This window comes from Chamaea fasciata, unplaced genomic scaffold, assembly GCF_029207755.1.
Source record: "Chamaea fasciata isolate MVZ Bird 193981 ecotype frontalis unplaced genomic scaffold, bChaFas1.0.hap1 SCAF_8, whole genome shotgun sequence".
NCBI classification, from domain to species: Eukaryota; Metazoa; Chordata; class Aves; order Passeriformes; family Sylviidae; genus Chamaea; species Chamaea fasciata.
Genome location: NW_027094093.1, coordinates 34993992 through 35010483, shown reverse-complemented (window position 1 = coordinate 35010483; position 16492 = coordinate 34993992). Strand labels below are relative to the sequence as shown.

At 40.8% G+C, this 16492-nt stretch overlaps 1 protein-coding gene across 3 annotated transcripts in view; it reads right to left on the bottom strand.

Annotated features, from left to right (window-relative positions):
* The window catches only part of KYNU (kynureninase), a 58862-nt gene that overhangs the window by 28290 nt on the left and 14080 nt on the right, over positions 1 to 16492 (bottom strand). For all 3 annotated transcript variants that reach the window (XM_066190403.1, XM_066190401.1, XM_066190402.1), the window contains 5 exons: positions 13125 to 13207; positions 7376 to 7437; positions 6002 to 6073; positions 4441 to 4515; positions 2913 to 3059 (listed from right to left, as the gene is read on the bottom strand). In XM_066190403.1, coding sequence (XP_066046500.1) covers positions 2913 to 3059; positions 4441 to 4515; positions 6002 to 6073; positions 7376 to 7437; positions 13125 to 13207 — 439 coding nt within the window. The remainder of the gene's footprint in view (positions 1 to 2912; positions 3060 to 4440; positions 4516 to 6001; positions 6074 to 7375; positions 7438 to 13124; positions 13208 to 16492) is intronic.

Genomic DNA, 16492 nt, shown 5'->3' with positions numbered 1-16492 from the left:
TTGTACATTAAAAGAATTATTAAGACCATCTGTGTAGGACTTTTCTCTCTGACATACTGGCTGACAAGTGATTTTTTTTTTTCCCTCTCTTCTTCTCAAATGACATTTTCACCTTGTATTTTCCCCTTCTGACTCGTTTGCTTGTCAGCTCTCCCCAGCCTATCTTCTGCTCAGGAGTGCAGGGTCATTCACCACCCTTCATCCCTGCGAAGGAGAACCTTGCATTTTTGCTATAAACGTGACTTTTCAGTCTTATCTGCTTTTGAAAGGACCTTTAGCCTATCTGTGGCAATATATTGACTAGAAGACAATGCTGGATTCATCAGATCCAGAAGCTCTTGAAGGAGATATGGTCTGTAAGTCCAATTAAACCCATAGAGACTACTGACTCTGCTTCAGCAGTTGCTTTTGTTTTCCTCTAATCCACCAGCAGCTCCTGCCCCAGCTCTGGCCTGGGAGAAGAGGAGAGGAGCCAACTCTTTTGAAAACCCCACATTTCAGGCATTTTGATAACCAGAAGCCCTGAGTCCAAGATAAGCAGCAGGGAGCTGAAATGCTTCTCTTACCAACAGAAACTCTTCATGAATCAACGGTTTTGCGGCTGTTCAAGTAAATATTTGTCATAGGCAGATGTTGAAGTGCGGTGTAACAGTTTGTTACATAGAGGGTTTGTATAAACATATAAACATCACTTAACCCGGGGGCAGAATCTGTGAGGACACTGAGCTGAGTGTATCTGACAGAAGGGAAATAAAAACACGGCTGGCTCATGCTTTTCAAGCCTTAAGGGTACTCAAACAGTTCTTCAGGTTGAATTAATTTTGCTTTTTAAGTATACTAATGATATTTTAGTTCATGAATCTACCTGGATCTCAATCCTGCACACTCGAACCACAGAGATACTAGAAATTCAGTTGGGTGGGATTTTTTTTTTCCTCTCTCTAGAAACGTCTGTGGAAGAAGAGATTAACGTCTGGATTGTGTCATTTCTAACAGGCATTCAGATGGAAACAGGCCTTTGACATCTACCTGTTCCTGCTGGAATGCTGAATTGCTGTCACAAATTGCTCTCCTCTTTGGGAACATGATACAGTCTCTGGGTGAAGTGTGTTGTGTTTTTGTGTGCATCCCTGTGGAAGCCCATACCCCTGAGTTAATAATATTATTCTTTGCACTGCTTTCCAGAAATTTTAATCTTTCTCCACCAAGTCCTGTTTATCTCCTCAGATTTTATAAACATCACATCCATTTTCCCTCTATGTAATAAGCTGTGAGTGACTACTCTCTCCCAGAACACCACTTTGGGGCAGTTTAGAGCTATCAGTGAAACTGCATCTCATCCACATATCCAAGACTGCAGCCCACAGTCCAGAGAGCATCTTTGGAGAGGTGGTAAATCAAAAGGTTTTTTCCAGGTTGCTCATCTTTATGGGAAGGAAGAAAGATTTCTTTCTCTGTTTCTCAGACACCTTTCAGACACATCAGGGAGTGGCTTTCTGGGAAGCAGCACTGAAGACATGTAGGTGTTGGCAGCTGAAGGAAAGCTCTGCTGCCACCAGGAGAGAGAGAGAGAAGAGCAGTGGGTGGCATCATCCTGTTAATAACCTGTCTTCCCTTTCTAACATTCCAGCACGGTGGAATTGTGATTTTTTTTTCTTTTTTTTTTTTTTCTTTTTTTTTTGTGGTCAGCAAGGTACTGGCAGACACTTCAGGAAAGCACAGTGATGGTGTTGCTTTTGGAGCTTCTACACAAGCCCACTTCCCCTGCAGCTGACTCCCCACGTTCCTTTTCACCCTGCTTTTCTACATCCGTGTCAGAAGTTGGGTTTGTTTTGTACTGTTTTTAACGCTGTGTTTTAACACCAGGTGCTGCTCTGTGAGAACATTCCCTTTTTATATCCCACGGGCCCTCCACCAGCTCTCACACCTGCTCTGCTCTTCCAGGGGGACTTTACCATCTCTTGCCGTCAACATAACTTATGCCCTGACGTCCAGAAAAAATTCCACTGCCAAACCCACAGCTACAGGAGATGTACAGAGTGCTGTGAGGTAGGAACCTCTCCAGGGAGTTAAACCATCAAATATAAAGAGTTAGCTGGTTTGCCAAAAAATCCAGTGATACTAAATAAGTTTACCCTTCAGTGGTTTAATCTTGTGTGAGGTAAGGTGCATCCAGTAAAAGGCTGCCACCATGGCAAGTCTGATGACCTCCTGTTGATAAGACAACTTAATTAAAAACTATTTTCTCCTGGATTCCTAAGGCAATTGGGAGATGGTTAAAGAGTGTTACAGCTATGTCCACAGAACACACTGCCTGCAAGCTCTGAAGGCTGAGTCATCACTAAAATGCACTCATCTGGTGACGTTGATGTACTCCACATTGTGCCTGTCTCTGGAAAACTCATCAGTGGAGTCTGAGCAGCGCTGGTGACGTGAGGAGCTCACCTCCCTGCTCAAGGGAGGAAAAATCTGCCATAGCATGGCTACAGGAAGGGAGGAAAATCAAGAAAGACTGCTGAAAAAGCTCAGGAATCTTACACAAACTAACTTTCAAAGACAGATTAGAGCTGTGATTGCCTCCTCCTCCTCCTTCTTCACTGAGGCTCTTGGTATTCTACCCTTCAAGAAAAGCCATGTCAAAGTTAATACCCATGAATTACCTTTTCCAAATAGTTTAACATTCATCTGCCTGAAAGATTGCTCCCACAGGGCTATTTCTTCATGCAGCACACAGTCCCCAAAGGGTCTGGGCACAGAGTGCTTTTACATTTTACCAGAGACCTACTGGTCTCTGGTAAAAATTTCCGTGTTTTGTTCCACAAAAGAACTTCAGAAAAACTGACATTAAAATATTTCACAGAGAAAACTGATCTAAAATTGGTATGGAAAGGACACATCTGGAGCAATCCTACCTTTTTTTGGCCAGCCTTTGTTATTTTAGGGATGTCAAACAACTGCCCCGTGTAGTACTGCACCCCACTGAGCAGAATGACAGCAATAGAGTCCCCTTCCTTCTCAATTACAGCCAGGATATCTTCAGTCCTCAAGGTCTCCTCCCCCTAAAACAAAGTTAAAGCACACATTTTACATCGACTCTGGTAGTATTGACATTGTCATTCCTTATTCCATAATCTATATTTTACCATGAGCCAGGCTGCTTGCATAAGGAGATCAAAAGCAAACCCTTGTCTTGGTAATGATATACAAAGGCAGTGCTATGAAATAGCCTATGAGAAAGTAACCTCAAAAAATAATCTTTAACAAGTCAACCTTGGAGGTGCCTGTTATAAAAAGCCTATTCACTTCATACTCTAACATGCTTCATACTCTTTAATATTTCTGACAGTTTTAATTTACAGTCAAAAATTCCTGGTGCAGACAGAATATCTAATGATTTTTAAGTGGCATCTGAAATTTGTTACACCCACAAGATTTGAAAGTTGTCTATCAGTTTCACTCTGTACTTTTCTGATAAACTTGGTATCCCACAGGAAGCTATTATAAACCTGCCATATTCATATTTCAAAAACAATGTCTCACATCATCAAAAGTACAAAAATCCCCAAACCTGTGGTCATTAAATATAGAAGAATTTCAACCACAAGAAAAAAAAAAAATCAACCTCATTTTTGATTCTTTACAGGAAAATTACTGCCCCATCCTCCTCCTGTCTTCCTGGCAAGGGAACTTGTAAAACATACCACCACCTAGGGATCAATTAGGCAGTGAAAACCTAGAATTGAATTAGACTTGTTACTGAAAAAAGCTTGGGCAAGATGGTTGAATTGCAAGGCACTGTTATTATCTCAACAATCTCTGCAAATCTATCAAGCGTTCAGGAGTGGGCTCTTTACTCACAAGATGACTCAGATTTCAGAAGCAAAAGGTCACCCTTGGTTTATAGTTAGGTGACAAAGTTCTTAATGCTGCAGAAGTGAAGCGAGGCAGCCTTTCAAATTAATCTGAATTGCATATTACCCAGAGCAGACCTTTCCCTGAGCCCGTGCTGATGCAGACACAGTGGTGCTCGTGTTATGGCAATCTCTTACCTCAGGACATTCAAAGGACATTGGGCATTCTCAATGAGTTACTATATTTTGCAGGTGACTCAGGATGCTGCCAGTTTGCTTTTTCTTTTTTTTTTTTTTTTTTCTTTTTTTTTTTTTTGGAAATAGGAAAAATAGAGAAAATGGCTTTTTTGTTGTTGTTCTTGCTCTTCTGGGAAAACCAGATATTGAATCAGCAATTATAAAATGGGGTTTAATGTCAAAAATATATGCTGAAACATATGTGTTTATGATTCACTAATTTCATCTAGATTTTAATAAACACAGATTACAGCTCATACGCTAGAAAATTTGAGAATATATGCGTGCTTCCACATGAAACGTGTTTCTGCCCTTGGTGGCAGCAAGCAGAAGTGGCAGACTCCTCACCAACCTGCCGTGGCTGCAGCAGGACCATGTTTTTCTCCACATCCAGCCCGTGCAGTCGGAGCTGGGACTCCATGGCATACTGGAAGAGAATTCCATGCAGACAACATTAAGACAAGCACATGATAAACAACTACGAGGGAAAAAAAGGACAAACACATCGGGACTTGAGAAAGGGGTTAGGGTGTCTTGCCTTTTGCTAAAAATAATGCTTGAAAGCATAATCCAACTCCACTGAGAAATCCACAGATTCCCTTTGGATTGAAAAAGATCTGAATTTAATTCTTGAGAGAGACTGCAAGGACAAAGTCAAAGCCTGAATCCCTCGGGATGAAATCCATGGAGCAAAGTGAGGGTGGATATGGGGCCCTGAGCAACCTGATCCAGTGGGTGGCATTCCTGCCCATGGCAGAGGGGTGGGAACATGATGATCCTGAAGTCCTTTCCTACCTAAACCACTCCATGGTTCTGTGGTGTGATGGATGCACTTCACCAGAGGGCAGAAAACCAAACCTGCAGGGATAACAGCCAAGGAGGACTGAGCATCTCTACTCCAGGAGCCCTGGGTACCCACATGCCCTGCTGCCAATACAAACGAGGTTTGGCCAGCACAGACATCCTGCCCCGTGACATTCTCACCTCTTCTATTTCCTGCACAGCTGGAGGGAAATAAGAGTTTTAAATGCTCAAGCCATTTTTAAAAAAATCCTATCTGCCGATTTTATTGATAAATAACGGTCCTGGAGATCAAATAACAATCATCAAACAACCGTATAAAAGAGATTAAAATTTCATGACAGGAACTGAAGCGATGACAGTTGCAGAGATTATTACTGAAGTGCCATAGGAATTTAAGAGGATGGAGTGAAAATGTACAAGTGCACGTGGAACAAATGTGGGATTAATCTGAACATTACTTAGAATAAAAGCAATTTGAGTTTTATACATCTGTGCCAGCATCTTCATCACAAATAAACCTGTTAGTAGCTCGAGTCACTTTTACAGCACCTTAGAGATCAAATTTGTTATCATTTTCCAGGAGTTTATGGTGCTGATGATAAAGTAGCGGTGGCCCACAAACCCAAAGATTAATTTGCTTGAAACTCTGATGCACTGGCTATTGTCTCTTATTTTATAGCAGACAAATTATGTTTGAACTAGTAATCTAAAGTGCTAAGAACAAACATTTCCATCTCTGTCTGGGGGGATATAAGTGCTAATGTTGTGAGTTTGTATTGATTTGGTTTCATAAAGTAAAACAGCAACAAGAATTAATAAAACATTTACAAATTTAGTTGATTTAGGCCAGTAGTTTGCTCAATGTCTTTGAAAAGACTAATAAATCAATGCACCCATTCATTCTTTTCCTCATGCAACACTTCTTATTGGAACAAAAGGAATAAAGCTACGATCTGTAAAATATGCTGAGCTCAAAGGCTTCTGACAGATTTTTTTTATTGTAATGTTACTTGGACAAGATGAGCTAATAAATATTCAAATCATACTACTTATATTCTTTGGGAAAATATGATTAATAATACAAATATGGTGAAATATTAATTTCTTACATGGTCAGAGGGAAAGGCTTTTGCTTCTAGAAGAATTTTATAGCGTCTTGGAGTAGGCTTAAAGAAAGATAGCTGTTAAGGAAAAAAAAAAAAAAGAAAGAAATATTGAAATTTATCTAAGCAGAGCTGAGAAAGATGCTCCCAGCATATAACTTAATAAAGACTGCTTTACTTTCATGCAGAGAATCCTCCAGAAATTACAAATATTTCTTTGTCCGTATAACATTTATCAAAGTAGGAAAGTGTTATAATCCTGTATTTCACATATCCATAACAAAGGCCACCAAAACCCAGCAGCGAAAACCTGCACTTACAGGAATCAATGGCAAAGCTTTGACTGCAGCCGGGGAAGCTGGGATTTCACCCAGCTCCATCCAGCAATCAAAAGCGGCGGCTGAAGAACAGCAGGCAGTGAATAAGAATTAGATTTCCATCCCCGCCCTAAAACTTTAGTTATGGAATCATCCCTTACTCCAAAGCAAGGCTGACCAAAGACCTGATCTCAGCGCGTATATGTGGGTGGTCTTTTATTAGTTCCTGGCCACTGTGCCAGGATTACGAAGACTTGCAAGCCCTCCTCAAGTTATCTTGGGTTACACAACTCTCTGCACGGCCTGGGAAGTCAAGAAATTCACACCTAATTCAGGGCAGAGTAGCCCTGTGAATTGGCCCACCCTGCCCTGCTCCAGGGTCATTAATTTAAAAAGGTCAGAGACAGAGGAGCAGATCCAAGTGATAAACCTTGTTGTGAGAACCACGCAAAGCCAAGCTTCACGTCTACGTTCAGTTGAACCAAATCTTTGGAAATACTGGAGAACCAGAGACAGGCTTTATTCAGCCGCAGGGACACCTGAGCGTAAATGAGACACATTTATGGTCGCTACGGCCTGCAAATCAAAATGCTTTAGCACATTTTAGGCACGTATAAAATACCATAATTCTAAGTGTCATCTCTTGTATGCAGCTCCATTTTAAGCTTGGCTGATAGTACAGCTTTGTCTTGCTCACAGTTGAGCTTCTGTTTCCTTAACTTTGAAATCTGGTGTGGAATTGAAATTTGAGAAGTTACTTGTAAATGTTTCTTAAATAATAAGATTTCCTCTGGCAACTGACATAGAACACATGTGAGACAACTCAAATTTCCCCTACAAAGTCCTTGAAAATATTTCTCTGTCCAGCTTTCCTGCTTAATATTGAGTCAGGCCAGGTCTTACACTTACATTATTCAAGATACAACTCCCAAGGCTTAAAAACTTAATCTGTCACCCAGTGCTGTCTCTGTGAGGTTCTCAGAAAACACTTTCTCACACACACACAAAGCAAGGAGAAAAATACTTGTCAACACAAGATGAAATATGCATCATAAAGGCATACCATCAGAAGGTGCAAGTTAACAGTCAGCCCATTCATTAAGGCTATTTCTTGCCTTTTGGCCCCTGAAATAATAAAAAAGATAAAAAGTTTTAAAAATGGTTGGAGTTTTTCTTTAAAATTTCAGAGAAATATAGAACAGTGGTGAGGAAGCAAAAGCTTGAATTCAGTCACTCTCTCTCCAAAGCCCAGAAAGGAAACAAACATTTGAGGTGTCATCAGAGTGAAATAAAAAGATTTCTTATCTGACTCTCAACACTGCACTGAAAGGGAAATATTTATTTTTTCAGGTCAAACACAGAAAACAAAAAAACAATGAAATATTTCCATTTCCCAGCAAACCACCAGTGGATTTATTATCTTGAATACCTCAGACAAGAGAGGTCACAAAGACTATATGTAAAGCAAGACTCGAAGACTTATTTTTGTCAGAAGTTCATCTGCAACACAAGTGAGAAAACATACTGAGATAATCATCTGTTGTAAGTGGTTGCTGTAATATCAAGATAAATCTCATCCCTAATTAAAAAATGAAATAAGCAAAACTGACCTATTGGATATAACAGACCATTATTAATGTAGCAGCTTCACACAAAGCCATACCCACATTGCTCCAAGGAGGATAATAACAGATGCCTTTGGACTACAGCAAATCACAGGCAGAGCTAATTAGTAACAACTAATTGTTGTGAGCAAGTATTTAGTAACAAACTCTCTAGCATTTGTCAAGCCCTGGTGAAAGGCTTTAGGCAGGAGAGGAAGCTGTGCACTGGGCAGGGTGGCACCAAGATATGGAGAAAATCAATTCCTTTTTCCTTCTGGTCTGCTTGGTGTCTGTTGTTGAAAAGCAGAAATTCATCCTTGAGACAAATCAATACCTTGAGAGTGTTCTTCAGATGGGAGATGTGCTCATGCACCTTGTCCTGATCCTCACAGATTCACCAAACGTGGAGAGAAGGTGCTGAGAGGGAGGGATGAAGAGAAATGCAGGTGGGCAGGGAGGGCAGCAGCCACTTTTGGAATCGATAAAGAGGAAGGAAAAGATGATTTGGGGATATAAAAAGGCAAGGGGAGCCACGAGAAAAGGAAAACTGAAGCCTGAGTTTTTCTGTCCCTGCCTTGGGGACACTGCCACAATGTCACCGTATCCTAAGCAGTTAAAATTCACAGAGTGAGTGTTTTGTCAGCAGAGGGAAAAAGATACAACCTCTATAATCTTCCATATAAAAGATATATAAAATATATTGTTTTCAACCCAATACAAGCAAATACAGCCAAAGAACATGGAAATCTCTGATTATAATTCATTCATGCATTCCTCCCATCAGGCCTCAGCTTCTGCCAGCACAGGAAAATCCAAGCACTGTTCTCATTGTGGTGTTCAAGGACATTTCCACGTGTGGCTGAAATCTCCAGGTTTTGGACAGAAGGATTTGGAAAACAGGTGTCAGTGACTGGGAATGATCAGTCCCGGGGATGAGCCACAACAAAAACCAGATGTCATGAATAAGCTCCCTCCTCTTTCAGACACCAGGAACATTATCAGGCTTGTGGAAAGAAATATATGAAGGACTAGTTCTTCATAGGGAAAAATAAGCTTTTTTTCTTCACTTAAACTCCTCTCCTTTGCTTTCTTTTCTTCCCTCTGGTAGCATTGCATCTGCAGGCTCCATGCTACTGGAAGAAGTCACTTTGGGGTTTTCTTGTGCAGATCCAGGAGACAGCTAGAGAGAGTGATTGCAGCTCAAAACAGTATTATTTGCAGTCTTAATATTTCTATGGAACTCTTGAGGCTGAAAAAGGGGACAGGATCAAGTCGAGAAATAGTATTGTTCTTATTTGTCCCTCTGCTCCTTCTGTGAAATCTGTGGCTTTCACAGAAAATTCTGCATGAGCAATCCTCTGCCTGCTGTACTGATTCTGTATAAAGCAAATGGTTAACCTGTAGATCACTTCTAGCTGCATGCTAGCATTCCAAATTAAATATGACACTACATTTGTCATGTAAGTCTTGGTCTTCCGTAAATTATATATTTATTAAAAGCCTTCCATTATTGAATTTCATGCCCACAAAACAAACCTCATCCATGTCATTGGGAAACTGTTATCCTTTATAACCTGCGCTGCATTTCGGAAAACAACCTTTCCATGATCCAATTAACCTATTACAATATTCAAAGACCCGGCACACGGGAGACAAAATTATGTTTGCCTTCCTTATTTCCTAACTTTATACCGTATCTCCAGGACAGGCTAAAACCTGCATGTTCTGTGTGATAAATCTCCTCTTTAATAAAAGGAAGCAGCGTTTGCAAAGTATAACTTCAGAGACAATTATGATTGCGTTAGGCAGACACTGCCATCCTTCTCCTCCCTGACTGCTGGGGAAGTCTGATCCTCGGTGGAGCGAGCAAAAAGCATGTTGTAAAATGATTGGAAAAAGGCTGAGGGCCCCAATTTCGAAAACATTTTGGTTATTTCAAATAATCCTTATCACTCAAAGTCACTCCAAATCTGCTCAGCGTTCAGTCTTCCCTCAACAGAGACCTGCCCGAGCACGTCGTGCGGCAGCAGCCACACAGTTAATCTTGTTCCATCAGACGGTGATCCTGCCAAGGTTGTAATGTTTTAATAAAGTCTGGTAGGAGAAGCAGAGATTGCCTTCACTGCGTTCTGCCACTTGGTGTGGGCGCAGGAAAAAAAAAAATCTTTGGCCTCCACTGACCTTGACTCTTCATTTCACGACATATTTACTACTGTAACTTTCATTGAACAAGAAAATGTGACTGCGTTTAATAAGCAAGGTGCTCGTGCACTATAAACCATTAAGCAGACAAAGGTGTTTTACAGTCTTTGGTCCATTCCTGAATAAATCTCACCAAAGAGTTTTACTTGCTACCACTATTTAGGGTGAGAAATGACAATTCTTCCTCCTCCTCCTCCATAACACGTTCAACACCGACTTAGAAACACAGTAAAATTCTCTTATTGTCCCGACATTAAAGTCAATAAGAAAGTAAATTCAGAATTCATTCAGCTACGTACTCATACATAATCAATATTATTTTTTCTTGGAAAATGGTACTTAAACATAAATTGTGAGGGTTGGAAGTTTAAGATCCCTTCCAACCCAAACCATTTCATGAATCTGTGGAATATCACATTGAAAAGAGCATTTTAACGTAGCTTTTTATTCCCTCCATTTATCCTTCTAGCCTCTTCACTATTGCCTACAATTTTAAAAATTGGAATTTACTATGATACATCCATTATTTGGGAAATATTAATTCATCTGCATTCTAAGAATCACTAAGAATCCCCTGTGTCCTGAAAAAAAGCCATGAGGGTATTTTCTAAACAAAACCCTGCACATAAATTTGAGGGCCTCATGTGAGCCTATACTGCATTTTACAATTTAATCAAACAAAACCCCAAAAATTCTGGAGAACTGAATCCAAACCATGCCTTTTATCCTTGAGGAAAACAACAGGAACCACTTCCCAGGAAATAATTTTAAAAACAAAAAAATAGGTTAGTGTTAGGATGACTTCATTCAAAATTTTTATTGAAAATTTTGGAACATTTGTTGGCCATGAAGAAGATGATAATAAGTTCATTGTGGTTAAGCCGTGGTGATGTAAAAGCACTGGTGTCACATGGAGCTTGGTAAGTAAAAGGAGAGTAAGGAGATGGAAGAGCAATTAGATGAAATTCAAGCGCAGTTCTCATTTCCATCTCCTTACACCTACAATGCCTCATGTAGTTAAATTAATATTAAAATAGAAACTTAGTTGGCAGCCTCTCCAAGACAGATGGTTAAGGGTAAAAAGGTCCCAGCTCCATTCTCTGCTTTCTGCAGTGACTTTTAACCTGCAGCTGAGGCCAGGGGGACCCTGGCAGTGGCAGTGGCAGGAGGTCAGGGCTCAGCCTGCCATGGGGCTCCACGTTCTGCAAACAAAGCAAACAGTCACAGAAGGGGATGCACAGAAAGATGAAAACTCAGAAGCTTCCAGCTGTTTTTTAGGGAAGCTTGGCTTGCTCTCTCCTGTGAGGAACACCAGTGGTCTTAGCTTGATTATTAATTTGGGTGCCTGGGAATATGGCATAAGAGAAATTCTTGACTGCCTGCTTAGTTAAATTCAAGGTTTCCAATTGAAAATTCCAAGTCACCTTTCCCCACCTATCCACAGCTTCCTAGTTTGACCCTACCAGAATAAGAATTACTGCTGCCCAAGGGAATTAGGTCATACTGGAGAAATCCCTAAATCAACTGTGTTTAGCATTTCACCTCTTTATATTTCCATATTTTTATATCCTATGTTGCTTAATGGATGAGGGTGCTGAGCTTGCCCTTGAACGTAATGCAAGGAAAAGAAGTAACTTCTCAACCTCCTGAGCAACACCAGGTACAACAATAGCAACTTACAAAATCGGAACCTTCAATCTGCATTTTGGGATTTTTATTTCAGTCTGCAGATGGGCTTTTTCTACATAACCCAGTGATGCCCAGTGTAGTCACACTCATATTTATATTATCTCAGTGTTTACATCATGGATAGACCAACTACAACAATAATTTATTGCATTTGTTCTGCTCCAATAATAACACCCACTTATTTTAGCTATTTGGAAACTTCATAAAGAATTCACAGAGAGGGATTTTATTTATAAGTTTATAAATAAACTTGTCACGAAACATTCTTTAATGTCTCTGCTCCCAATTGTTCCAACACCATTTGCTTTTCTTGAAGGAGAAAAACCATAATTTTCTCATTGAATGCTTGTCTGCAGTTGGAGGAGAAATTACGATACAATATCTAGAATACAGTAGGTCAACATAAGGGTAATATTTTTCCTTAGTGATGGCACAAATGAATGCCTGATAATTCAGTTCTGACAGTCGCTATTGAGAGTTGCCTTCAACACCTACATTGAAATACGGGCCAGATCTCCCCAAAATCTACTAACCTAGCCTTGACAACAGCTGGGAGGGTTGGGGAGAAAAGGACCTTGCCAAGATAATTTCTCTTCCCCCTTCAGAAACAACTCTGAAGGAAATCCCAGCGAAAGATTATTTCAGCAACTACACGGAGTAAGAAGTGATACAGGAAATTTGCATTCCCACTCAGCTGACTGCTTTCATGGAAAATTCACCAGGAGGAGTCTCCAGGGCTCCTCAATCTCTGGAATAACCAGAAGCACTTCCAGCCAAAGCCCTGCAGCACTGCAGGCTCCTCAAGGGGGACAGCAGGGTAATGGGAACTCATCAATAGCAGGTCCTGCCCCAATTATCTGCTCCATTGGCATAAGCAGCTCTCATATATGAGTCTGGATTTAGTGGCAGGGAAAAGAGAAAAAGCAGAAAATGTCTAGATAGAAATAATTCATCAAAGGGGAAAGTTCATCATTTTACTTCTGGAAGAGTGACTGAGATTCTGTAATACCAAGTGGCCTTTAAAAGGGCTTCGCGTGTTAGTCCAAGTGGTTTATGATGCTCCAAGAAACCCTCTGCTGCAATTAATTTCATGATATGCATATGGTCATACATTATCACACACATCCATCCCCTAAATCTCTCAGAGCCTTAAAATAAAGCGTTAGTCCACGCACAAGAAAATCACTTTCAAACATAAGAGTAAAAGGAACTAAATTCTGCCTAGAGAGTTTCAGGATTTTCAGTCTTAAAAGAAGCCAAGTTTGGTTTTATTTCTGGAGAAAGAAAGATGAATTTTCCCCTCCACGTCACACCTACCAACCAGCTCAGCCATGGGGTCCAGGATGCACTCATCTGCCAAAGCCCATGGGCGCTGGCCATTGAAATGGCCATGGACACCTCTGAAAAGGAATGGGAAAATGATTAAAATGTGTTGTGTTCTATTTGGATCAATTTTAAGAATCATATCTGATTTGCAGACTCCACATTTGGAGGTTGGATGAGGAGGACGTGACTTGCCTAAGCTGAGCACATACCATTAAACCTCAGAGCAAAGGCAATTTATTGGTTTATGACAGGATTTCAGTTGCTTGAAAATTATTTATTTTGGCCCACAAAACTCCTCTAGAAATTCCTCAGAATTAGAGGATGGCTTTTTCACAAGCCCCCTAGAAGTGGCTGCATGGGTTCTGGAAGACTCGGGGCAGGAAAGCTGGGACAGGGCATCCCAGTGTGGAATGGCACCTGCTGACCCAGGCTCACATCACTGCACAGACAGCAGAGCTCACCCCACAGATTTCCCCAACCTGCATTTCTAGCTGAGCATTAGATGGTGCAGAGGATGATTGATTTAAATACTGCCTTGCTCCCAGACAGGAATATTTCTTGTCAGAAACAATTTCCATCCTCCTGTATCTCCTGTCTGAGCTCACCCTTCTGCATAAACCAGAGGGTACTTCATGCAGGGGCAGTTGCTTCCCTGCATCAACAGAGCTGCTTGCTAATTTTTATTGCTTCTCTTCTCCCTGAACAAAATTGTTCTAGATCTCAGTGTGCATAAAGCTTTTTGGGTTGACAAAGGCTATTTTAAAACTTTATACTGCCAACTGCTCCTGTCTGCAGGGGATCATATGGTCACCTTAAACCCTAGTGTGCTGTTACTCTGAAGTGACATATATATAAATTCAGTTCTGGATTGAGTGTTCTGAACTAAATTTTCCTTCAATTATGACAGAGAAGAAAACTTCCAAGGTAGCTAGCGTGCATATATAAATAAAAAGTTGCCTAGTTTCTTAAACATGCAGGGTGTCGAGTGCAGATTTAAATGCAAATGGAGGCAGACTGAGAAAAGTAATAATGGTGCTAATCCAGGGAAACATTGCTCTGGGCTCCCATCTCACACTGGATGATTTTCATATTTGTTGAGCACCACGGGGTACTTGTGGAGTTGGAAACACCAGTCTGCATGAGGCTGAGTATAAAGCTGTTTCAAAATAAGGACAAAGCCAGTAGGAATCCAGGGAGAGCAAAAGACACCCTGAAAGCTTTGATGTGAGAAAAAAGGAAAAAATAAAGTAGTAAACCTTTTAAAGAAGAACTGGCCCACAACGTTCACTCAAAATCGCAGGAGGGCAGCTGGCAGATTAAGACATGAGAATGGAGGGTGCATGAGACACTGCCCCATCCTCAAGGCTGTTTAAAAGATTGGTTTTCCCTATCCACCTCATACTTTCCCTTCTCAGGTAGAGTGTCATTCTGTCTCCCACAAAAATTACCTGGGCCTTTTACGCTCACACTCCTTTTGGCTGACTTGGGTCGAATTCACGCCTCCTAGGGATATTTCCAAAAAAGAAGTACATTTCTAAAGAATAGGGGAGCTGCTGCTTTTTAAAAAGCACAGTTGTGTTAACCATTTCAAGCCTCTCATCCTTGCAAAACATTTTGCATTTGCCATTTAATTTTGGGCTAGATTAGGTCAACAGCTGAAGGAGTGCACGGCTACAACTGAACACCTCTTACAGGTAAAATAACATCCCCATGCTCAACAAGTCCAATCCCACACAGAGGAGGAGGAGGAGGACCCTGCTCCTCGGTTTGGATAAGGTCCTGGTAGAGCAGGAAACAGCAGGAAAGCTGACTGCTTTCCTCCATTTTAGAATCGCTCTCTGATGAGCCCTCGACAGCAGAGAGCAGGCAGTGTGAAATAACCCTCATTTACAAGAGCATTTCATAGATGAGGAATAAAGGCAGTGGGTGGGGAGGGGAGAAAATGCTGTGAGGGGCAGAATTAGAGCTAAAATTTCCTCCTTTCTATCAGCCCACAAGGCAGCTGCACTCCCTGAAGACAGGGGTATACGTTTCACAAACAGCAAGACATTTATTGGTAATTTCCTGTCTTATTCTTAACTGTAGTATAGCGATCAAGGGACTTTAGGATAATACAGACTGTTAAAATAAAACCCCCGAAGATTTTCAGTGGCTCCCAGCCTGAGGGAATCTGCATTTCTGAAAGAGGATAGCAAACATAAGAAGATGGGAAAAATAAGTCCTAACTACCTATGAGATTCTCTTTCATTAGATTTCCCTGATTTTATAGCCATTAGTGTCATCCTAATGGGAATTTACTAATGAAAGTTCTCTCTATCAGCACACAGGACTATCAGAATTTCAGAATAAATTTCCAAGTTACCATGAAAACAGTTGTGAGATTTTGGTCATGAGAATGTCTTATTTTGAGAGGAAAAACATGGACATTTAACCATATTGAAAGAAGGGAGAGGCAGCATTTATTATTATTCTTATTATTATTATTATGGCACAGCTTAGAGCTTGCCTCCCTCTTGATGGCCAATATAAATGCCAAGAGACAAAAATTATTGCCTCTGAAATGGTAGTTAAAAGCATATTCTTGGACCCCCTTTTTTTATTTTAATCACATGAAACTCTGTAGACTTTGCTGATGGCACAATACATCCTATTACACTTAGGTTGTAAAATTCTATGCTCTGCCTCAGAGAATTTATATCTCTGTATATTATGCCACCCCTCTCTCAGCTCTGGTAGGCACTGGGGGTAATAATCTTTAAGGACACAAGTGCAGTGCTCCGGGCATTCCCCTCATGCACGGAGAACCTACAACCCTTCCCCCCCCCCCTCCCCCACTGCACCCTAGGTAGCAAAGGAGATTTAAATGGAGGTATCCAAATTAATGAATACAAAACTTCACCCATCGAATCACAGACCATCAGACAAACAATTATTTCTTCAACTTCTGTGAGAGTTTCTCGTTGTGCGAATTGATTTTTTTAGTCGGTTGCCATTTTATTTTCAATTTGGCAGGAAATCACAACGCCACGTTTTATTCACTGAGGTCTGGTTGATTTAAAGCTTGCTAGGGGAGCTAGAAACACATTTTCTGAGATGATCCCAGGGTTTCAGAGGCGGTGAGAAAAGGAATTTAAATTAATTGCCATCTTCAGGAATCTTCTGCGCTCATCCAAATCTTGTTCAAGTGCAAATTTCCTTCTTGCTCTTTTGCCAAAAATGATGCAAGGTATTTAATGAGCCAGTACAGACTCTTAAGTTGGACCATGGTTTCAAGCAAAGAAACAGCCAACAAAAGGAAGACGTACCAGAAAAAGAGAAAAAAACCTGTACAGACCAGAAGATTAAAGACAAAACCACAA